General features: G+C 35.7%; 1 protein-coding gene across 1 annotated transcript in view; it reads left to right on the top strand.

Annotated features, from left to right (window-relative positions):
- RNGTT (RNA guanylyltransferase and 5'-phosphatase) overlaps positions 1-24,026 on the top strand; it is a 333,222-nt gene that overhangs the window by 24,179 nt on the left and 285,017 nt on the right. The window contains exons 5-8 of the mRNA XM_059401043.1: positions 3,508-3,583; positions 4,874-5,114; positions 15,688-15,797; positions 17,058-17,159. Of these exons, the coding sequence (XP_059257026.1) occupies positions 3,508-3,583; positions 4,874-5,114; positions 15,688-15,797; positions 17,058-17,159 (529 nt within the window). The remainder of the gene's footprint in view (positions 1-3,507; positions 3,584-4,873; positions 5,115-15,687; positions 15,798-17,057; positions 17,160-24,026) is intronic.

The raw sequence follows: 24,026 nt of genomic DNA, 5'->3' as shown, positions 1-24,026 counted from the left end.
TTGTGGTATAATTTGAAGTCAGGAAGTATGATGCCTCCAATTCTGTTATTTTTCCTAAGACTGCTTTGGCTATTCAGGGTCTTTCATGTTTCCATACACATTTTTGCATATTATAGACTTTATGTGAAAGAAATTTGTATATATGGACTTCCTGTTTTTTGTTTTGTTTTGTTTTCTGCTTTCACACAGGTTTTGAAATCATCCTCATTGTATTTATTAGTAATTCATTCATTTTTATGGCTGAATAGTAGTTATTGAATGGATATACTACGTATTTATCCCTTTACTTGATGGTTGACATTTGGGGTATCTGCACTTTTTGGTCATTATAAATAAAGTTGCTGTGGACATTAATCTTTATGTATGTCTTTGCACATATATTTTTATTTTTCTTCAGTCAATAACTAGGATTAGAATGTCTGGGTCATTTGATGTAGATGTATGTTTAACTTTTTAAGAAATTGCCAAACAGTTTTCTAAAGTGATTGTGTTATTTTATATTTCTACCAGCAGTGCATGAGGGTTTCAATTCCTCTATATCCTCACTTACATATGACATTGTTAGTCTTTTTGATTTTATCTATTTTAATTGGTGTGTAGGGGATTGCATTGTGATTTTCATTTTTATTTTAATGATAATGATATTGATTGTCTTTTCATGTACTTCTTGATCATTTACAACATTCTTTTGTAAAGTGTCTTGTAATCTTTTGCCCAGTTGTAAAAATATTAGGTGTTTGTTTTATTACTGAGTTGTAAGATTTACTTATATATTCTGGATAGAAGTTCTTTATTAGATATATGTAATGAAAATATATTTTGTGGCTAGTTTTTTTTTCTTCCTTTTTTTCCCTTTTTATTTATTTATTTATTTATTTATTTATTTAAGATTTTATTTATTTATTTGACAGAGAGAGAGATCACAAGTAGGCAGAGAGGCAGGCAGAGAGAGAGAGAGAGAGGAGTAAGCAGGCTCCCCGCCGAGCAGAGAGCCCGATGCGGGACTCAATTCCAGGACCCTGAGATCATGACCTGAGCCGAAGGCAGCTGCTTAACCCACTGAGCCACCCAGGCGCCCTTTTTTTTCTTTTCAGAGGAAGAGAGAGCTAGGGGAGGAGAAGAGGGAAAGAGAGACTTTTAACCAGGCTCCACACCTCGCATGCAATCCGACATGGGGCTCGATTTCAGGACCCCCGAGATCATGCTGTGAGCCAAAATTGAGTCAGGACACTTAGTGACTGAGCCACCCAGGCGTCCCCTGGTGTTTTTATTTTCTCAATGACATCTTTCAAAGAGCAGACATTTACCTTTATGAAGTAGCACTATTTATCAATATTTCCTTTTATTTCATGTTTTATCTGAGAAATCTTTTCCTACACTAAGGTTGCAAAGATTTTCTTCCATATTGTCTTCTAGAAGTTTTGTAATTCTTTTAGTTTATTTATATATTTGATTTTTGGTTGCCCTTTGTTAGGACGCTTTATATACAAAGAGAAGAGTAGTTTGTTAAGATATGGTCTTAAATGTCGAGATATCTTTCCATTAAACAGAGATAATAGGAAAAGCTTCATTTTCGATGTTTGTGGGAGAGTGACTTAAGTAATGTCACGTGAATAATGTCAACCAAACTATTTTAATTACTTCTTCAAAGTAGTTAAAGTGATTTAAAAATGCAGTCATTTTTATGAAGCTCATTTGCAGTTTTTGAGTATAGAGGTAGGACTGCATTTGAGTATGTTGAAAAAAGGTTTAAGAAAAAATTCTTTTTCTCAGGTTTTTCTTCTGCAAGTTTATTTTACCTTTTTAAAGAGTTACTTATTTAAGGGAGAGAGAGTGGCAAGGAGGGGCTGAGGGAGAGGGAAAGAAAGTCTTAGGCACCCTCCACACATACATAGCACAAGGCTGGATGTGGAGCTTGATCTCAGGACCATGAGATCATGACCTGAGCGGAAACCAACAGTCCAACTGACTGAGCCATCCAGCTGCTCCCTGAAAGTTTGTTTTAAATACTATAAAATAACGTAAAGACATTGTCAGTTTCTAAGAGAACATCAAAGTAGTTTTATTTTTATTGTACTGTATATCCATCAGTTATTTCAGACCCAGTCAAATGTTGTGTGTGTGTGTGTTTGATAAAAACACTTTATTTTTTTAAATTTATTTTCAGCATAACAGTATTCATTATTATTGCACCACACCCAGTGCTCCATGCAATCTGTGCCCTCTATAATACCCACCACCTGGTACCCCAACCTCCCACCCCCCCGCCCCTTCAAAACCCTCAGTTTGTTTTTCAGAGTCCATAGTCTCTCATGGTTCACCTCCCCTTCCAATTTCCCCCAACTCCCTTCTCCTCTCTAACTCCCCATGTCCTCCATGCTATTTGTTATGCTCCACAAATAAGTGAATCCATATGATAATTGACTTTCTCTGCTTGACTTATTTCACTCAGCGTAATCTCTTCCAGTCCCGTCCATGTTGCTACAAAAGTTGGGTATTCATCCTCTCTGATGGAGGCATAATACTCCATAGTGTATATGGACCACATCTTCCTTATCCATTCATCCATTGAAGGGCATCTTGGTTCTTTCCATAGTTTGGCGACCGTGGCCATTGCTGCTATATACATTGGGGTACAGATGGCCCTTCTTTTCACTACATCTGTATCTGTAGGGTAAATACCCAGGAGTGCAATTGCAGGTCATAGGGAAGTTCTATTTTTAATTTCTTGAGGAATCTCCATACTGTTCTCCAAAGAGGCTGCACCAACTTGCATTCCCACCAACAGTGTAAGAGGGTTCCCCTTTCTCCACATCCCCTCCAACACACATTGTTTCCTGTCTTGTTAATTTTGGCCATTATAACTGGTGTAAGGTGGTATCTCAATGTGGTTTTAATTTGAATTTCCCTGATGGCTAGTGATGATGAACATTTTTTCATGGGTCTGATAGCCATTTGTATGTCTTCATTGGAGAAGTGTCTGTTCATATCTTCTGCCCATTTTTTGATACGATTGTCTAAAACACTTATTTAAAGTACTTGGATTCCTTTTTTTTTTCCTTTGAAGATTTATTTTTCATTTGAGAGAGAGCGAGAGAGTGGGCACAAAGGGAGAGGGAGAAACAGATTCCCCGCAAGCAGGAAGCCCGATGTGGGGCTCTATCCCAGGACCTTGGGATCATAGCCTGAGCTGAGGGCAGACGCTTAACTGACTGAGCTATCCAGGCATCCTTAAAGTGCTCGGAATCCTTTAGTTTTAAGAGAAATCTTTAGACTTTAGAGGTGATTTGTAACCAGTATATACTAAACTTCTTGCTAGTGAGATAAATTAGATTCTAAGAACTTAAACTGATGAGTTACTAAGCTATAAGAGAGGGCCAAGTTTTTAAAAATGTAGTTATTTTATAAAGTCATTAAAATGTTTTGCTTACTGGTTAGAATTTTAAAGTCAAATGTGGCTTTTGAAGTGATATTTTAGTTTTAAACCAAAGCTACTTTATTTTCTAGGTGTTCATTGTACCCATGGTTTCAATCGCACTGGTTTCCTCATATGTGCCTTTTTGGTGGAGAAAATGGATTGGAGGTATTGTTTCTTGTTATAATGGAAGATTAGTAATTGATAAAGAATTTTATCGATTTTTTTTAGTTTTAGCATTTTATATTGTCAAATTTTTGGTGAAGTCCTGATTAATAATATTTAAAGTGGTTTTAATTTTAGACTTGATTAGTCTTAGAATATCATTTATTACCTGGTATTTTGTTCAAAGTAGCATTTTAGTTGAATGTTTGTTGATATTTATATACTATATATTTTCTTTTCCAGATTTTTTTCACATCTTCCAGAATTATCAGAGACAAGTTTACTCAAAATCTTTTTTTTTTTTTTTAATATTCACCTTTGGAAGTTACTGTTGTTATTATTGTTCTTTTTTCTTTTCTTTTTAAAGAACCTAGCTCATGCCCAACATGGGGCTCAAATTTACGACCCTGAGGTCAAGTTGCATGCTGTAATTACTAAATCGGCCAGATGCCCCTTGTTCTTTTCATTTTTAATAATACTTTTATTTTTTATAGCTGCTGAATATTATGAAAAACCTGTAATGGTGTAAGGAGAAGGTGTTTTGGGGACAGTTACTCTGTATGAACCACTTAAGTAAACATGGCTTTATTGAAGTACCTTTTTAGATCCTGAGAGATTAGAACCTTTGTTGCCTCAAATTCCTTGGGCAAATGGGATATTACTACTGGAATTTTCTTGTTTACTGATTGAGGGTTATTATTTTTGTTTATAAAGCCTCAACACAGTAGGTCCTTCTCTGAAAGTAATCAGTTGAAGTACACATATTGTTTATTTCCCTGTTCACACATCCTCTGGTTCTCTACTGCGTGCTCTTCTAGCTCTGCCTTTGTGGCCTTTGAGGTGCTTTTGACAGTAACCACAGACTCCTTGTAAGTGTGTGCGTTAGCCTCTCTCTGATGACCTTTGTTGTTTTTATCAGGTCTGTTGAAAGTTCTTAAAAGCTAGCATGCTTTTACTTTTATTCATATTGGCGTTCACATTTCTTTGATTTCCCTTAAAGTTCGATCTCAACTTTCAAGCCTTTATATACATTTTTCACAGACTTTACCAAGCTCTCTTCTGTACAGTCATTGCAGTTTACCTCTAGGGTTTAGGGATTATCCATATACCTTGTATTAAAGCTGTTTCAGATTTGTCCTTTACTAGATTGAATGCCTTGGGCCTGGGAAATATGATTTGTCCATTTTGTAAACCTATACCGTACTTCCTTTGATGACTGAAATAGAATGAGTTTTGATAAATCTGCGTAAATGAAGAGAAGTGAGGAAATTCCATGGTGTTTGTTTTCCATAGTATTGAAGCAGCAGTTGCTACTTTTGCTCAAGCCAGACCACCAGGAATTTATAAAGGTGATTATTTGAAAGAACTTTTTCGTCGCTATGGTGATATAGAGGAAGCACCACCCCCACCTCTATTGCCAGATTGGTGTTTTGAGGATGATGAAGATGAAGATGAGGATGAGGATGGAAAAAAGGAATCAGAACCTGGGTCAAGTGCCTCCTTCGGCAAAAGGAGAAAAGAGCGGTTAAAACTGGTAATGTTTAAAAATATTATAGTCTTTACTTCTTCTGAAAGCTTATTGAGATTTATGTATTTGTTTAGCTAGATTTTAAAGTTATTTCATTCTGGCTGTTTCTAAAGATTCTTGATAGCTGTGAGTCTGCCTTTTCTATGGGAAAAGCTTGTTAAGAAGTTCACTTAGTTTTTGATTCTTAGGTAAACCAAAGAACTCTTACATATTAGATTGAGAACTTACTCTTTTGTGCAAAGTATTGGAAGATGCCAACTACATAGTGAAAATTTTTTTACTGATGTTTTACAAAATTGTCACATAGTTAAAATAACTTTCCATATAAATTCTGCTCCTTCCCATGGTTGGTATTTTCATATTTTCTATAACATTGAACTGAGAAGACTCTTCTGTGGACAACTCCCATTAAAAGGGCTAACAAAAACCATTAGGAATTGTTTTCTTGGGAGGACAGGAGAGATACTGAGAAGAAAAGTACTGATTGTACTTGTACACACGCAAGTATATGGTACAGGCTGAAGGGAAAAGTTAGGGAAAGTGTGGAGATGATTAAATGTTAATGAAGTAATAAATAAGGAATGTGGGATATCATAGTTGGGCAGTAAAGACTATACAACTCATTTATTAGTAGGCAATGATTCACAGGCAAGGAAGAAAATGCCTTATTTTTATGTAAATTGAATGATGTAGTTATTTGGGCTTTTTAAAAAAAGTTCCTTGCTTGAAAAACATTATTTTAATATGTATTTACACATTTCAAACTTCAAGACTTTGAGGCCACTGAAAAGTGTTAATTGCTTTGAAATATAGAAATAACTCTTTAACTCTAAATAACTCTATAACTCTAACTCTAACTCATTGATTACTGAATCACATATCTAGAAAAATAAGAATCACATTCTAAGGAAACGCTAATAGCATAACATAGCATAGCATAGATGATTACCTTCTTATAGTATCATTTTTGTAAGGAAATTCATCTATATTTCTTAAAAATAGTGTTAACCATGAGCATATGCTAATGTGTTTTTGCATTACAATATAATATTTGAATGTGTAAAAGAGCTTAAAGCAAAGAGTTACTGTTTCACAAAATGTGCTAAAGTTTGCAGGGTTTTTTCCCCTCCAGCAGAAGGGGTCTTAAAAATGACATTTATTTTATAATATCAAGTACCGTTAAATCTCTGTAGTGGCAGAAGAGCTTCAGCAGGATTAAGAGAAACATAGCCAAGATGGGCATGTTTCTTAGGGAATACAAAGGACATTTAAAATAAAATCCCTGGGTGCCTGGGTGGCTCAGTCGTTAAGCATCTGCCTTCTGCTCAGGTCATGATCCCAGGATTCATGATCCCAGAGTCCTGGGATCAAGCCCCACATCAGGCTCCCTACTTGGCGGGAAGGCCGTTTCTCCCTCTTCCACTCCCCCTGCTTGTGTTCCCCCTCTTGCTGTGTCTTTCTCTGTCAAATAAACAAAATCTTAAAAAAAAAAAAATCCCCATTCTAGTTTTTCCTGTTTTGTTTTGTCTGTTACTAAGAGCAGTGTTTAAAAATTTCCCACTACGGGGAAGCCTGGGAGACACTGTTGGTTAAACGTTCATCTCTTGATTTTGGCTCAGGTCATGATTTCCAGGTTATGAGATAGAGCCCCTTGTTGGGCTCCATGCTGGGCATGGGGCTTACTTGGGATTCTTTCTCTCCTGCTCCTCCTGCCCTCTCCCCTGCAAATACCCCTCTATGATTGTGGATTTATCCCTTTCTCCTTCTAGTTCTGTCAAGTTTTGCTTTATTATTTTGAGGTGATATTATTTAGTTTATACAAATGTGTGTAAAAGATTATTAAATCTTAACTGTGTCTTCACTTTTAGCATTAAAAATATCTAATGTTAGTATGATTGCCCAAGCATCCTTTTGGATAGTGTTAGTATGTGTTATCTTTTTTCTGTCATTTTGCTTTTAGACTTGATTTATCTTTTATTTGAGGTATGTCTGCATTGCATTGTTGGGTTTTGTTTATCCAGTGAATAGTTTTTGCTTTATTGGAGTATTTGGTCCATGTGCATTTATTTTACTGATAAAGTTAGATTTAAAACTTAGAGTGTTAACTCCCCTGCCATGGTATGCTCCTTTTTATCTCCTTTCTTGCCCTCTTTATGCTTGTTTTTATATCACCCCAAGCCATTGCTTGTTAGTTACACATTCTTTTACTGTTCTTTTACTGGTTAGTCAAGATTTCAGTATGTATCTTTGACTTGTTAAAGTCTGGGATATTTTAGTACTTTTGCCACTTTTTAAACAATTCAAGAACCCTAGAACCTTTGGTTGCATTTACCTCTTCCTGCCTTTTTATTATTGTATATCTTAATTCTACAAGTGTTTTAAACCCCATAAGGTGACATCATCATCATTATCATCATCATTTTATACAGCAAATATTCATTAGATAAACCCACAAATTTATCCTTTCTGGTGCTCATCTTTCTTTCATCTATTTTTGTGGTTCCAATAGGATAGTTTTTCTTCTAACTGAAGAGTCCCTTTAGTATTTTCTTTCTTGTGAGTTTGCTGCAACACATTCTCTCAGTATCTGTGTAAAAATGTCTATTTCTTGCCATCATTTGAAGAATGTTTGTTTTGGGTATAGAATTTTGGCTTGGCACTTTGAAGATATCATTCCATAATCCATTTCTATTAAGAAGTTGCTTCTCCGAAGCTTGTTTTTAGTTTTCAGCAATTTTACTATGCTATGTCTACCCAGAGGTTTTTTTTTGTGTGTTTATTCTGCTTTCTATTTATAGTGATTCTTGAATCTGTGGTTGGATTTGTTGTTTTAGACAATTCTCAGCCATTATCTCTTCGAATATTGGTTCACATCCATTCTTTTTCTCTTTTGGGACTCACCCAGAAGACGTGTCTCCCCCCCCACCCCTGAATGTCTCTTATGTTCTTTCTATATTTTCTACTCTTTTTTTACCCCCATTTTTCAATTTGGATATTTTCTTCTGACCTCTTTCTTCCAGTTTACTAATCCCACTTTAGCTTTGTCTGAGTTGATGTTCAATTTATGCATTAAGTACGTAATTTCAGTTATTTCACTTTTGGAATTTTCATTTGAGTTTTAAAATAGTTTCAATTTTTTGTTGGAATTCTTCATTTTGTCATTTAGGTTTTTGAATTTAATAATCCCAGTTTTTTAAAGCCTACGTCAGATACCTAATTGATGTGGATCTCTTCTGGATCTTTAGTTTTTCTTCTTTTGATTTCTAGTCGATTGTTTATTTTTTGTTCTGCCTGCATATTTCTACTTCTTAGTCATTATGTATGAAAAATTGTGGGAAAAATTTGAGACTTTGCATCATGTTTTCTTCCTTCAGAGAACATTTACTTTTGTTTCTACATAGGGTTAAGAGGAGGACATCTTAGCTCAGTCAAGGATTGAATTTTCAGTAACTGGTCTCTTTTTGGTTCAGCTTAATTCCCAGAGTGTAGCCGTTTGGGGATCCTAACCGAAAACCTAAATAGGACCCTTCTTCCTTAGTGGCCTGAAACTCCAGTTTTTGTTTCCCTGTTATATTGCTGAAAGCTGTGTTCAGCCTTTTAGCCTCTTACCTACCATTTTGGAAACAGTGCCCGTAGAGGAAGACCTGTACCAGATGTGTAGCTCCCCTCTCTGGATTCCTTTCCTTCTGAGTTCTTGGCTCTTCAAGCCTTTTACTGCCTTTGTACTTCTCCAGTGTCTTCAAACAAGCACGTTTAACATTTTGTCTAGCTTTTTCTCATGGCTGCAGAATTGATTTCATAACTAGGCGCCATTGCCAAAAGCAGAAATCTTTCTTCTCCTGTTTCGGAGAAAGCAGTTCGGTTTGATTTCAAAGTGGTTAAGTAGTTTTTCCCTCTTTTCAAGTCATAACTGATAAATTATAAAATTATTAAATATACTTTTTACTTATAAAAGTAGTATACTTACATTAAAGAAAACTTGAAAACAAAAGAAACAACTTATAATTCTTTAACTTTTGTCTAACTACTGGCATTTTGTCATCTTAGAAGAATTTCTTCCCATTTACTTATCTAATTTAAAAGTGTACACAAATGACATAAAGATATGGTTTCTTTATAAAAGTACAAACATCTAGAAGTATATAGAGTAAAAAGTGAAGGTCTTTTTACTCCCTCCCCAACTGCTCTCTTCTTTTTGGTAATTTTTCTAGATATTTACTTGTCTATGCATTTACATACATATGTTCAGTTTTGACCTTACCTTCTCCATTCCTTCTTAATGTGAATGTATTTTTCTGCAACTTTTTTTTTCTTTCTTAACTTGGATATCTTTTTTTTAGTACATTTTTAACTACTTCATTCTTTTTAGGTAATACCAGAGGAAGCAGTTTATATAAAGCAATATTCTTAATATTTCTTTACAAGATGAGAGAAGATATCAGTCCATATAATAATTACAGACTATTATGAAAAAGAACCAATTAGAGATCTTGGAAATGATAATTTAAAAATCCAACAACTCAGTTAGATGGGTTGGATAACAGGTTGAAGGAAGCCGTAGAGGAAATTACCCAGCTGGAGGATTTAGCTAGGAAATTCTTCCTGGATGCAACATAAAAAGACAAAGAAATGTGAAAAAGTTTAGAGTTTGGTAGTGATTTATATGAATGACTTAACACTATGAAATGTCACAGAGGGGACACATACGAGGATTATTTTCTGTAATGCAGTAGGGCCAGGTCAGATTAGTGATTTTTAAGAAGCTAATGGGAGGTGAGAAGATGGGGACAGAATTGGGGGTCCTCACAAGGACTCAGCATATGGTTATACTCACAGCCAAGTTTATTACAGCAATGTACTAAGGATATACAGTTAAGTGATAAGGGAAGAAGATAACTACAGTCTGGTGGATTCTGTATGCAGGCTTTCTTATGCTCTCTTCTTCCCATCAGGGGTTGTGCAGAGCTCACTATCTCAGCAGTAATGAAGATGTAGTAACATGTGTAATGTTACTTCCTAGGAAAGCTCATTTGAGTCTTAGTGGCCAAGGTTTTACTGAAGCCTGGTCATGTAGGCATGCTCTGCATAGTGTGTACTGAAATTTCCAGAATCCCAGAAGGAATGCATTTGTTCAGCGTAGCGGTATTGTTTGTATGACTAGTCTAGGCATGGTGAATCACCTTTATCAGTTGACTAAGGGCACTCTGAGAATCTTGTTCCCAGATGCCAGTCGGGGACCAACCTTGTAAATAGTCCTGCTGTGTTAACTTTTTTCTGCATACTCGTACTGACTAGTCATTCAAGTAGTTTAGTTATGATCAAAAAGGGAGAGTAAGAGTGATTGCTTGATGCAGATATAGTCAGAAAAGTCTTTTTAGTATGGAATGAGCTCTAGAATATTTATTACTTGTAGGTAAGTGGTTAGTAGAATCAGTGACCTTGAAAATAAAGGTTGGGGAATAAATGATAGAGTGACATCTGAGGAAGTGAAAGGGAATGGAGTTCAAAAGCAGATGGAGAAATGGGTCTTCAATAAGTGGAGGGAAAATCTCATCCCTAGCACTGAGATTGAGGTTTTTTCCCTCAGTGAATTTCAGCTGCATATGTGTGGGAGTACAGAAGACTAATGGTAGGTTGATACAAGGTTGGGTATACTTAGTGTGGGTCTAATGGAAGGATAAAAGATTGAGGAGTACTGGGGATATTAGGCAAAAATAATTGAAGTAATCAGCTGAAGAGTCTTTGAATAGGAAGTAAGGTCAGGATGGGGGCTGTTAGCCTGTGAAAAGAGAAGTGATAGGATTGTTAGTCTTGGTAAAATTGGTAAGTGAGCATAGTTAGGGTCAAAGAGTTAAGCTGTTTAATGAAAGAGGCCGGAGAGTGACGTGTTGGAGTTAGAGTGTACTCAGTCAGTGTGAGTTGAATTGATGAATCAAAAGGTGGAGCAGCATGGAATAATGACCACATAGCCATGGAGCAGGTTGTTGAAGTTAAGCAAAGGTGATGGTCATTGAAAATACAATTACTGAACTATGAAGGCTAAGTTGTTTGATGTGTCCATTTACATCATGGATGTTGATGTTACTAGTGTAACAATAGAAGTTAGCACAGTGAGAAATATTTTTGATCAATGTGGGGAAATGAGTGGAGGTGAGTACATGAAGAATAGTGTTTTACTACTTTATATTCTCTACTTGCAAGTAATAGAAATTAGCTCAAACTAGCTTAAATAATAAGAGGAAATTGTTGTGAGCATATGAGTAGGACTCAAACCCAGTAATATAGTCAGATATCAGGAAGGGACTGGAGCCTGGACCTGGAAAACTATTTAGAACCTAGTTTCTGCTCTTTGTTCTTATTTTTTCATCTTTGCTTTTCTCCCCTATTTCTGTCTCTCTCCTTTTGTGTCATTTATCTCACTGGCTTTGTCTTTTAAGAGTGGCTCTTTGTTATTCCTTGTTTACCTGGGAGCTTATAGTTATCCTATATCTTCTGAATTTAGATGTTGTAATTTTAGCCACATGCAGAGACTCTCTGAATCCTAATTCGAGGTTACCAGAAGAGAGAATCTGGTTGGTTCAGATTGAGTTAGTGGTTTGCTTATGCTCCCATCAACTTTGGTTCGAGTGGGATGCTATCTTGTAATGTTTTATAACATGGCTATTAGGGTCCTGTCTTCACAGCTCTTTAAGAGAGCTGTTGTGCCGCTAGCTGTAGTGGATGTCTCCTGTACCACAGTTGAGTGGTATAGCTGAATGGAGTTAGTGTAAATGGAAATGAAAGAGGAAATTTTGAGAGTCCAGGAGAGCAAGTGAAGATATAGGAGAATGGTTTATACTACCCCCCTCATGGGACTTGGGCAGTGGGCCAATGAGTAGCTTTTCCTTATGAGAGAAGTGGTCTCCTTGGTGAAGAGTTAGTTCTTAGTTAAGACATAAGGGGATAGGGTATTCATGAAAAAGGTTGAGGTAATGAAAAAGAGATCCCAGGGAGGGCGCCTGGGTGGCTCAGTGGGTTGGGCCGCTGCCTTCGGCTCGAGTCATGATCTCGGGGTCCTGGGATTGAGTCCCGCATCGGGCTCTCTGCTCAGCGGGGAGCCTGCTTCCTCCTCTCTCTCTCTCTGCCTGCCTCTCTGCCTACTTGTGATCTCTCTCTGTCAAATAAATAAATAAAGTTAAAAAAAAAAAAAAAAGAGAGATCCCAGGATTTATATTGAAACTGTTTGGGAAGGTTATTGGTGATAAGATGAACCAGAGAGAGAGGGCTCCAAAGCAGTGAGGATAGGACCATCAAAGAGGAAAGATGAGGGGTGCCTGGATGGCTCAGTGGGTTAAAGCCTCTGCCTTCAGCTCAGGTCATGATCCCAGGGTTCTGGGATCGAGCCCCACATTGGGCTCTCTGCTTAGCAGGGAGCCTGCTTCCCCCTCCCTCTCTCTCTCCCTGCCTCTCTGCCTACTTGTGATCTCTGTCTGTCAAAAAAGAAAAAAAAAAGAGGAAAGCTGATTGGAGACTTGATTTTGGATGATGTCAACAGTATGGTTGACAGGCATGAGAAGTATAGATAAAAGTAATTGGCAAATTAATGGTTGGAAAACTTTCATTTTCCTGTTATTTCCATCTGAGTTGAAGGTAGTTAGCAGAGGCAGTCCAAGCGTGACTAATTTTTATAGCTCCATCTCAAAGCAGTGAACTTATTTTGGCTTGAGACTTTATTTTTGTTAGCATTCCCCTTTCTTGACTATGGTTTGAAGTGATGGACTCTTGTAGTGAATTCTGATAGTTCCAATTTTTAATAGTTGCACTGTACTTGGCCCTCACATTTCCTGACACCTTTGTTCATCTTTTGAGCACATGCTATTAATGATTTGGAGGAGTGTGACTAACAGTTATGTTGCTTGCTCATTTGAATCAATGTCTGGGATCATGTCTTTGAAAAAACCTATTAGTGCATTTTCTTCATTACTAAAATATCCTTGTTACACATAACATACATACTTGCTCACTCATTCTCTACCACACACACCTTTTATGTGCACACCTGCTCCATCTTCTCTAATGTTTTTTTCAGTTTTCCTCTAACTGATCACTGAGTCCTTTTGTCCTTTTTTGTGGTAGCCGTATGAATTTCCATTTTAAGCCTGGCAGACTCTGTTAATGAAATATACCTGTTTCATCTTAAGCATATGTTATCTTCTTTTCACTTTTGAAATTTCTTTATTCCCACAAACTGAAATGGTAGTTCGTTAAAAAGTGAAAGTAAATGTCAAAGACTGAGTCTCAATTATAGTATGTTTGAAAATAGTTCCAGACTTAAGACATTGCTGTTTAGATTTAGTGATACTTTTAGAAATTACCATGTAATTTTGAATAATATAAAATACTTTTGTCAGAAGAAACCTGTAATGACAGTTAACAGCAAATTAAGTTGAAAAGTTACTAAGCAGATGGGATCCCTGGGTGGCTCAGTGGGTTAAGCATCTGCCTTCGGCTCAGGTCATGATCCCAGGGTCCTGGAATTGCATCCCACACTGGGCTCTTTGCTCAGTGGGGAACCTGCTTCTCCCTCTGCCTGCTGCTCCCCCTGTGTGTGCATGTGTTCTTTCTTTCTCTGAGATAGATGAATAAAATCTTAAAAAAAGTTACTAAATAGTATTTGTGTAAAAAGTGCATAATTCTTAGTGTTTTTTAAGGACTTATTCCTACCGTTTTTTACTTAATAATAATGATTGCAGAAGAAAGTAGGGGAAGATAAAGTAAAAAAGAAATGGATGCATTATAGGAAAGATCAAGGAAGAAGAAGTATAAATGGATGAGAGGCATTTGCTAAGTGATTAAGGTTATAAGCACGCTTAATAGCTAAATATGTACTTAGGCTGAATATTCTGTTAAATTAAAAAAATTTAGTTTGTTCAGCTGCATAGAATTATTAAAATATTTCTGTAGTAATACTGTGGAAGAGTGCTTGGTGAATGTTGATCATATTCCAGTGTTTTAGTCCTTTTCATTACTTGTTAAAAAAAGAAGTAGTATTTATGTTTTAGGAATAATTTATGCTAGTTGCCCTTTCTTTTCAGAAATTATCATTGATTTCTTAACCTCCCTCAGGAATTACATGCTCATGAGTAAACCTTCCTGTAAAACTTAAAAAATCTTATGCTATTAATACCTTCAGAATAAAGATGTTGAAAATTGAACTCTCTGAATGCTTTTTCTTTTTAATTAGAATATACAGGATATAAATTTATAAGGATATTGCCGTTATCTGAGTACCTCAGGTATTAAATATACAAAAATATTTTGTGAACCTGGTTCTTTTTCTCTTTCTGTAGTTACTATATTTAATGGTTGCATGGTTCTAAAGCAGAAATTTGAGTGATTGGTAAAAAGAGGTGATGGCGTAATGCAAATGGTACTCCTTTATCTTTTGGCTCATAAAGTCTTTAACGTATGCTTATTTAAGGAGAACAGAGTTGACGACATATAATTATAAAAAGTGATTCAGAATTAGGGGCAAAAAGTAGAACTAGTGTCTGCTGGATTGACTCAGGACTCTTCTAGATTTGACAGGGACGCATGTGGACGAAATACCATGTTCTTTTTTTTCATTCCTAAGTGGCTCGAGTTGCCAAATCTGAGCCAGAAGGTTGATCATTGCAGCTTGTAGACCATATTTTTTATTCCTTAATTACGTTAACAGCTAGAGTTGTTTTATGGATTTTTGAGTCTGATGCCAGGCCTTTTATGGGTCTGAAAGTAATTGTAGCATGAATCTAGACTGTATTTTTAGTCTTTAAAATTTCCAGGAGTGTTCTGTATTTATTTGATATATAAATTCTCCATCTGCTTCACTTCTCTGTGATATCTTAAAAATATGCTTGCTATGAAATACAATAAAACACTTTATGTAGTTCTGAGTTGAAAAATTTAGATTAAAAATTCAGTGATGAGTAATAGTGTTTGTTACTTCTAATGACTGTAGTTTAGCCATTTTGTCTACTGTTACATTCTGATTCTAGTTTACATAGGTATGTATTGTGGGTGTTGATCCCTTTAAAATCTATACTGCATCCATGGTACAGCTCCTCTCTCTGTCCCTAGTTAGAATCATTAGTGAATGGTATATTGTAGACCTGGGTTTAGATTCTGTTTTTACCTCCTGAATAAATTGCATATAGTCTCATTTACTTATTTGTAAAAAAAAAAATCTGCTTTTCAGAGCTGTTATAAGGATTTGAGAAAATGTTTGTAGAATGTAGAATATCAGAGCCTCTGCCTAGCTCTGAGTAAATGGTAGTAGGTAAGTTATTATTGCTTTTATTAATAAGTAGTAACCATGGAGTGCTTTGGCAATATGATACAGACATTAGGCTATATATGTACATTGTAAAACCTGTGATGGATTAAGGAAAGCAAATGTGCAGTTAATCCCAGGGGGATTTTATAGAACTTTCTGGAGCAGACCATTTTTGTTTCATATATTTGCAGACTTGTGAAAATAAACAAATCTATTTCTCAGTCTGGTCTTTGTGAACAGATTCTGAACACTAACAAGATATTTTTCTCTTCCTTTTATCTTAAGGGTGCTATTTTCCTGGAAGGTGTAACTGTTAAAGGTGTGACTCAAGTAACAACTCAACCAAAGTTAGGAGAGGTACAGCAGAAGTGTCATCAATTCTGTGGCTGGGAAGGGTAATAAACATTTTCAAGTTTTAAATAAAACTTGTGTTGTGCAACATTTAACATTAATGCAAACGTTGACTTAGCTTCTTTGTTCTTTGAAGTTTGAATATTTACCTAGAGTGCTTAAAAAGATATCAAGCAAGAGTTTATCAGATTTTTCTCATGATCAGCAATTGAGTTAAAATTAGACTACTAGAAAAAACAAAAACAAAAACAAAAAACAAAAAAAATTAGATTACTAGACAGTTGAGTCAAGATTAAATGACTCAAACATGTCTTCCTAACTGAATACAAAGTTATTTTTGTCACTATCTAGTATTTGTTTTGTGTGTTTAATTCTGTTGCTGATTAATGATTGAGTTGCCTGTATCATTTTACTAAGGGAGAAGAAGTGAGACTTGAAGACTAGAATGTACCTCACGTTCTAGTTTTTCTGTAGTTCAGTTTTCTGAGACCTAGGGGAATCAGCTTTAATTATGTTTTACCCCCTACCATGACTTGAAAATATTTATCAGACATTTCATGGGAGGGGATTCTGGAGAGTTCACGGCTCTGCTCTAATCTTTTGCTCTCAAGTCTTGGTCTTTGGTTGTTTCTGTTGGTCATAGCCATCTGTGGCAGAAAATTGTAGCACAGCTAGAACATGATGAAACAGGATCGATAATTCTTAAAAATTCCTAATATAAAGAACTTTTTCACTGGTATATACAGATCAGTTAGCTAGAAATAATTTTAACTAAAAGATTAAAATGATGATGAAGTAATATTGATTTTAGTGTTGTGCTAAGCCCTTGCCAGTGTACTTTAATCTTGACCTATATTTTTCCTGTTTTGTCACTTCTGGGCATCTTTTAAGCAGAATTTTGCCAACCTTTTAGAGTTTTGCCAAGTTGGTGGAGTCATGCTGGAGGAATATGGGGTCTAGAATAATGTAAGATAATAAAGGCAAGAAAGATTTAAACTTCTTCCTGAAGTAGAAGATTTGTAAACATACCTACTTTACTATGAGATCATGAATTAAATATTTAAAAAGCCCAGTGGTTATGGTATTTAGTGGTGATTAGAATCTTGTTAACTTGAGTCTGAAATGTCTAGAAGATAATAGATAATATTTCGTTAGCATTCTTGGGAATGTTGATGTTCCAGTTGACATTAATCTCATGATAGGGAGAATGTTGTGATAAATGTATGACTAATGTGAGATTGGTTTGAGATGTATTGCTTTGTATGGATGCCAGCTATAATAGTAATAAAATGTTCTTCTTTAAGGTCTGGATTCCCTGGAGCACAGCCTGTTTCCATGGACAAGCAAAATATTAAACTTTTGGAGCAGAAGCCGTATAAAGTAAGCTGGAAAGCAGATGGTACTCGGTAAGTTAGACTTCTAAATAAAGTTATACAAATAACTCTAATGCTTGAAGAATACCGCTTTGTTGTTAGACAAGGTTTGTACTCTTGGGAGTTTGAATTTTTGACTTGAACAGCAAATTAATCATGTTTCAAATATCATCATTTTAATTTTCCAAGTATTCTTAGTTATGTAATTTAGTTTCTCTCATTCTGCTAAATTTTTGGTTTCAGAGGGTTTTTTTTTCTTTTGTTTTTTAGAAGATTTTATTTGTATTTTTAAATTTTTATTTATTTATTTTTTAAGATTTTATTTATTTGTCAGAGAAAGAGGAGCAAGAGTGAGCACAGGCAGACAGAATGGCAGGCAGAGGCAGAGGGAGAAGCAGGCTCCATGCCAAGCAAGGAGCCCGATGTGGGACTCGATCCCAGGATGCTGGGATCATGACCTGAGCTGAAGGCAGCTGTTTAACCAATTGAGCCACCCAGGCGTCCCTAGAAGATTTTATTTTTCAATAATCTCTGCAGCCAGTGTGGGCTCCAGCTTACAACCCTGAGATCAAGAGTTGCATGCTCCACCCACTGAGCAGCTGGGCGCCCCCCAGAGTTCTGTTAGTTTGACTTAGTCTATACCAAATTGAAGTTTGAAAGTGTTTTCTCTTGATAATATTGTGCTTTTTGGTATGTCTGGTGCCCATCACCTTATGTTCAGTGGTTGTTGAGCACTTCTGAAACTAACAGATGTGTTGTCAGTTTATAATCTAAAAATTACCAAGTCTCCTTGATATCTTATTCCTTAGAATATTTTGTTCTATATTTTGCTCCTTTGAATAGTTTTTCTCTTAATCTTTGCTAGTACTTTTTGTAATTTTATGCCCTCTTAAGGGTGTTTTATTCTTACAACAAAGCTTAGCATCAGGTTTCATATTCCTATACTTTTAAATTTTATGAGTATAAATTTTATGCTTCATCAACATTTAACTTTTCTTTCTCTTTTGTAAACATATATATATTTTTTAAAGATTTTATTTATTTATTCGACAGAGAGAGATCACAAGTAGGCAGAGAGGAAGGCAGAGAGAGAGGAGGGAGCAGGCTCCCCGCTGAGCAGAGAGCCCGATGCGGGACTCAATCCCAGGACCCCGAGATCATGACCCGAGCCGAAGGCAGCGGCCCAACCCACTGAGCCACCCAGGCGCCCTGTAAACATATTTTTATAGCTTTGCCATATGTATTTTTTTATTTGGCAAATGTTCTAATAGTTGAAGTAATTATTTTAACAGATGTTAATATTAGCTTTTTCCTATTAATTTTTTCATAATGAAAATGTTTCAGAGACTTAAGATAGCATTTATATAGTTAGCTTTTTCCCCAGCTTTATTGAGATACAATTATAATATTATGAGATTCCATTATAACATTATTGAGAATTTATTGAAGATAAATTTATTGAGATTCCATTATAACAGTATGGAAGTTTAAGGTTATAATGTGTTGATTTGAACATATAAACATATTGTAAGATGATTACTGTTAGCTAACACCACGATCACTTCACATAATGACCATTTCTTTTTTGTGGTGAGAATATTTAAGGTATGTTATCTTAGCAACTTTCAGGTATATAGTACAGTATTACTTATTATAATCACTATGATGTACATTAGATCCCTGGAACTTATTGTCTTGTAATTAGAAGTTTATATCCTTTGACCAGTTTCTCCCCATTTCTTCTACCTTCTCAGCCCCTGGTGATTACCAGTGTAGTCTTTGTTTCTATCATTTTTTAAATTTTTTTAAGATTCCATGTGTAAGTGATCTATAGTATTTGTTTTCCTCTGACTGACTTATTTCACTTAGCATAATGTCCTCAGGGTCCATCTATGTTGTAAATGGCAGAAATCCTTCTTTCTCATGGTTGAGTACAATTCCATTGTTTATTTATATAGTACATCTTCTTTCTTCATCTGTGTTGATGGTCATTTAGGTTGTTTCCGTATCTTGGCTATTAGGAATAATGCTGCAATAAAAATGAGTATGCAGATATTTTTTTGAGATGCTGTTTTCACATTTGGTTTTTAAGTGTTATTTTGAAGATAATATAGTTGCACTTAATTTTTGTGAGTCGTTTTTTGAAGTCAAAATGGCAATTACACCTTTCATATCATGTTATCTTCTGCATTTTGCTTGGGGTGTCCTTAAAAGATACATATGAAGATATGGAGTGGGGCAGATAGAACTTAATTTTAATATTAGGTGAATATAATGATACTATTTCAACATGATATGCTTTTTAGTAGTTACATTTTGTTTTTTTTTAATAGGGAATATATCGAACTATTTTCTTTCATTTGTCGATCTTTGTTGGAAATCGTCTTTCCTTTCAACTCAGCATTTTCTAGCTTTTTTTGGGGGGGGATTTGTAGATAACACAGGTTTGTGAAACAAAGTTTAGAAAATAGAAAATAACGTAAACGAAAAGAAGAAGATAAAATTAAAGAGTGATTTTATCACCTAGAAGTAACCATTACCATCATTGAGGTCTTGATTTTATTCTTTTGGTTAGAAAGCAATTTTATTGGGGTGCCTGAGCTCCAACATGTTGGCTCAGTCAGTAGAGAGCATCTGACTCTTGATTTCAGCTCAGTCTTGACCTTAGGGTTGTGAGTTCAAGCCCTGCATTGTGTTCCACACTAGGCGTGGAATCTACTTTAAAAAAAAAAAAAGCAGTTATATTAATGCTTCATATAGCGAATGCAAATAGTTGAACAATAAGTATATTTTATATATGCTTATTTTTTCATACTATTTTGAATTTAAAAATGAACTAGTCTAAAAATTAATATTAATACTTGATAAAATTTTAAGCCATATAAAGACATAAAATAATAAAGTTTGCCTTGTGTGTTCTAGGAATATTCATTCAAAAGGATGAATCTCTAGGATGGATACAGTTAAAGATTCAGATAGAGACAGTTTGGATAATGTGTCCCTTCTATGCCCTCCTCCCTATGAATGTATATTTTTGAAGGATAAATAAAAATTAACTTGTTGCTTATTTTCAGAATGTTAAAATTATATTTAATTTTTTCGATTAGAATAAGTTTATAATCTATTAAATTGGTAGTAAGGATTAGCAGAAGTTAAATTGTTGATATATGTGTGTGTGTATATGTTTGTGTTTTTTTTTTTTTTTTTTAAGTAGGCTTCGTGCCCAGTGTGGAGTCCAGTGCAGGGCTTGAACTCATGACCCTGAGATCAAGACCTGAACTGAGATTGAGATTTGAACACTTAACTGACTGAGCCACCTAGGCACCTTGATATATAGTAGCTGTGTAACAATGTCTTAAGGTTTATTAATAGATATTTAATATTATAGCAGTGTCTAAAGTTTATTACCTACCTCTGAGTGGAGAAGCAGTGAAAAAGGTGAGGAGCAAATATGCGCATCTCCAGACTTGATACTATAAATGGCCTGGGGATTTGGGAGTGAGACATAGTTTTAATCTGATGAGTTTCATATTCTGGATATTTTTTACCTTCTACCTCATTTTCTCCATGATATCCAGCCTGTGATCATGGCAAACCTTGGGCAAAATAACAGTCTGTAAAATTTGTCATTTGTAGTCTCCCATCCTATCTTTGTTTATTTTCCCTTTTCTGAGCCTTTGTATACCCCTTGCCCCATATCTTCTCAATACTGTCAGACCTCTAAATGATTAGCTACATGATTTGAGCTAAAATGTTTCGACCGATAATGGAAATACCTCTTTTCTCATGGAACCGTGCTCCACCAAAACAAAAGGAGACCCTTTTAGTATTCATTTGATACCTACTCTCTCTTAGGATACTTTATTCTGTGAGGAAAAACATTTATGTGAAATATTTTTCTGGACTAGTGCCAGATCTTTCTTTTGCATGGTAGGAGTGAAGGCCAATAGGGCGGGAGAGGGACTAACTGTGATCTATAGGGTGAAAAGAGCCCCAGGGAGCTGTAGAATGATCTAGGAGCCCATGGAGTTAGAGTAACAGATTAAAAGCCATGAACACTTGATTTATCACTTTATTTACTTTATTTAATTTATCGATTTATTTATTTATATTTTATTTTTTAAAAAATTGTTTTATTTTTAATTAACATATAATGGACTACTGGTTTCAGAGGTACAGTCTGTGATTCATCAGTCTTATATAATATCCAGTGCTCAGTATGTCACATGCCCTCCTTAATCTATTTTATTTATTTTTAAAAGATTATATTTATCTTTTAGAGCGAGAACATGTGCTGGGGATGAGAGTGGGTGGAGAGAAGGGACAGAGGGAGAAGCATACTCCCCACTGAGCTGTTACCTTGGTGGGGCTTGATCCCAGGATGCTGGGATCATGACCTGAGATGAAGGCAGACGCTTAACCTACTGAGCAGCCCAGGCACCCCTATTATTTTTATTTTTTTAATAGTCTGCACACCCAGCTTGGGGCTTGAACTCAGGATCATGAGATTAAGAGTCATATGCCCAGGGCGCTTCGGTGGTGCAGTTGGTTGTGTCCTACTCTTGGTTTTGGCTGAGGTTGTTATCTCAGTGTCCTGAGATCAAGCCCCTCTTCTGGCTCTATGCTTGGAATTCTCTCTCTCTCTCCATTTACTCCTCCCACTTATGCTCTCTGTCTCTCTCTCAAATTAATAAATATGTCTTAAAAAAGAAAAAGTCTAATGCTTACCAACTGAGCCCCCCAGATGCCCTACTTCATATTTAAAGCCATGTTGTGATGGAGTGTGGGACTCTTTTAATTATCCTTATTCCATAGTTTATTGGCTCTTTATAATTAGGAGGAGTATTTAGATAAAAGGATTTCTGAAATTGAATGTAATATGAGACCTGGATAGAGTTAGCAATAAAAGGTATTGCCTAGGAATTTTGATTAGCCTGGCCAAGGCCTGGGGGCAACAGTGACAGTTTTGCAGATTCTAAAACATTGTAGAAGAGTGTCTATTTCCTAATTGTAAAGCCAAATTTTATAGATAGAAATACAGAGTTTCTTAAAAATAAAACAGTAAGAGATTATATTAGTTATATAGGTGAATTGATTAAACACTAAGCCACTATAGTCTCAGATACAGGTGAAATCATTTTGTTTAATTGAAGATTTAATAGTTGTATGTCTTACATTTCAGTAAAATCAACTTTTAGAAATGAGATATCTCTTGTCACAGGACACTATTTTTGTCATATCACTTTATCAGAAGTAACTTCTTTTTTTCTAATTATTTTGCTTTTGTATCTCCTGCTATATTGTAAGCTTCACAAGATCAGGGAGCAAGTCTGTCTTTTGTACCTTTATTATCAGTGGTAATCAGCAAGTCCGTATACTGGTAGATATTGAATGATTTGAGTGAATGAATAGTATTGGCAGTGTTTTATGCTCTTGAGAGATCTGTAGCTTCTGTTGATTGAAATTTTCTTTTTGCACTTTTTCTCTAAAGATATTTCATGATATTTTGGTTCATTGAATGGATTGAGAAGGGAAGAAAGTTGTATTAGAAAAACTGTACTGAGAAGTAGAAAGAGCACAGAGATAGACTTGAAGACTTAGTTTTATCCTTTACTGCTTGAATAAGGTGCATAGTTGGTAGTAATATATGCCACCTTTTTTTTTGAAGAGTTTTTTTGTTTTTAAAGATTATTTATTTATTTATTTGACAGAGAGATAGAGTGCACAGCTAGGCAGAGCATCAGGCAGAGGAAGAGGGAGAAGCAGGCTCCCCTCTGAGCAGGAAGCTCCATGCGGGCTTGATCCCAGGACCCTGAGATCATGACCTGAGCCCAAGGTAGAGGCTTAACCGACTGAGCCACCTAGGCATCCCCCCCTTTATTTTTACTTATTTATTTTTAATTAACATATAATTGATTACTGGTTTCAGAGAGAAAGAGAGAGGGAGACAATGTGCGAGCAGGGGGAAGAGAGAATCTCAAGCATGCTCCCTGCTGAGCATGGACCCTGATGTGGGGCTCAGTCCCAGGACCATGAGATCATGACCCGAGCCGAAACTGAGTCGGATGCTTAACTGAGCCACCTAGGTGCCCCATGCCATCTTTTATTAAATAACTCTGTGTGTTTTCTACTTCAAAGGGTTTATTTGAAGACTGGAATGAGAAAATATGTATAGAAATGGTTTTTAAATTGTGGAATACTCTAAATGAAATGTACTGTTAGTTATCTAATATTGAACATCTTAGTGGCCCATGTAGGTAGAGGAGCAAATAAATATATGGGTTCCTCTTTCTTCCTTCCTTCCTTCCTTTCTTCCTTTATTTCTTTCTCTCTCTCTCTTTCTTTTTTTAAATGACTTTATTTATTTATTTGTCAGGAGAGAGAGAGAAAGTAAGCACAAGCAGGGGGAACAGTAAACAGAGGGAGAAGAAGGCTCCCTGCCAAGTGAGGAGCCCGATGAGGACTCCCAGGAGTCCAGGATCATGATCTGAACTGAAGGCAGATGCTTAACTGACTGCCTGGGTTCCTCTTATTTCATGTTTACAAGCAATATGTATGATAGTCTTTTCTAGCATGGGGTACCTGCTTGTGTGTCTCTTTAATTTAAAAATCTATTTGTAGTATATATTAGGTATTTTTCCTGTTTTCACTGTATTTTGTACTTTGTTTATAATCCTTAAAAAGACTAAGTTTAATTCTGGATTATTTGCACAAATAGTATCACATGAAATATATGTGTGTGCGCACACACAAAAATATATGCCTTAGCACACATGAGTCATCTACTTTCTTTCTTGTTAGGTAGTTCTGTTAGGTTTGTCTAGAGCAGGGGCTGGAATCTCCTTGTAGTCCAGATCTGGCCCATGGCTTGTTTTTTTAGGAGTCATGAGCTAAGAATGT

This window comes from Mustela nigripes, chromosome 5, assembly GCF_022355385.1.
Source record: "Mustela nigripes isolate SB6536 chromosome 5, MUSNIG.SB6536, whole genome shotgun sequence".
Lineage (NCBI taxonomy): Eukaryota > Metazoa > Chordata > Mammalia > Carnivora > Mustelidae > Mustela > Mustela nigripes.
The sequence above is the reverse complement of the archived record's forward strand: the minus strand, read 5'-3'. Positions and strand labels throughout refer to the sequence as shown.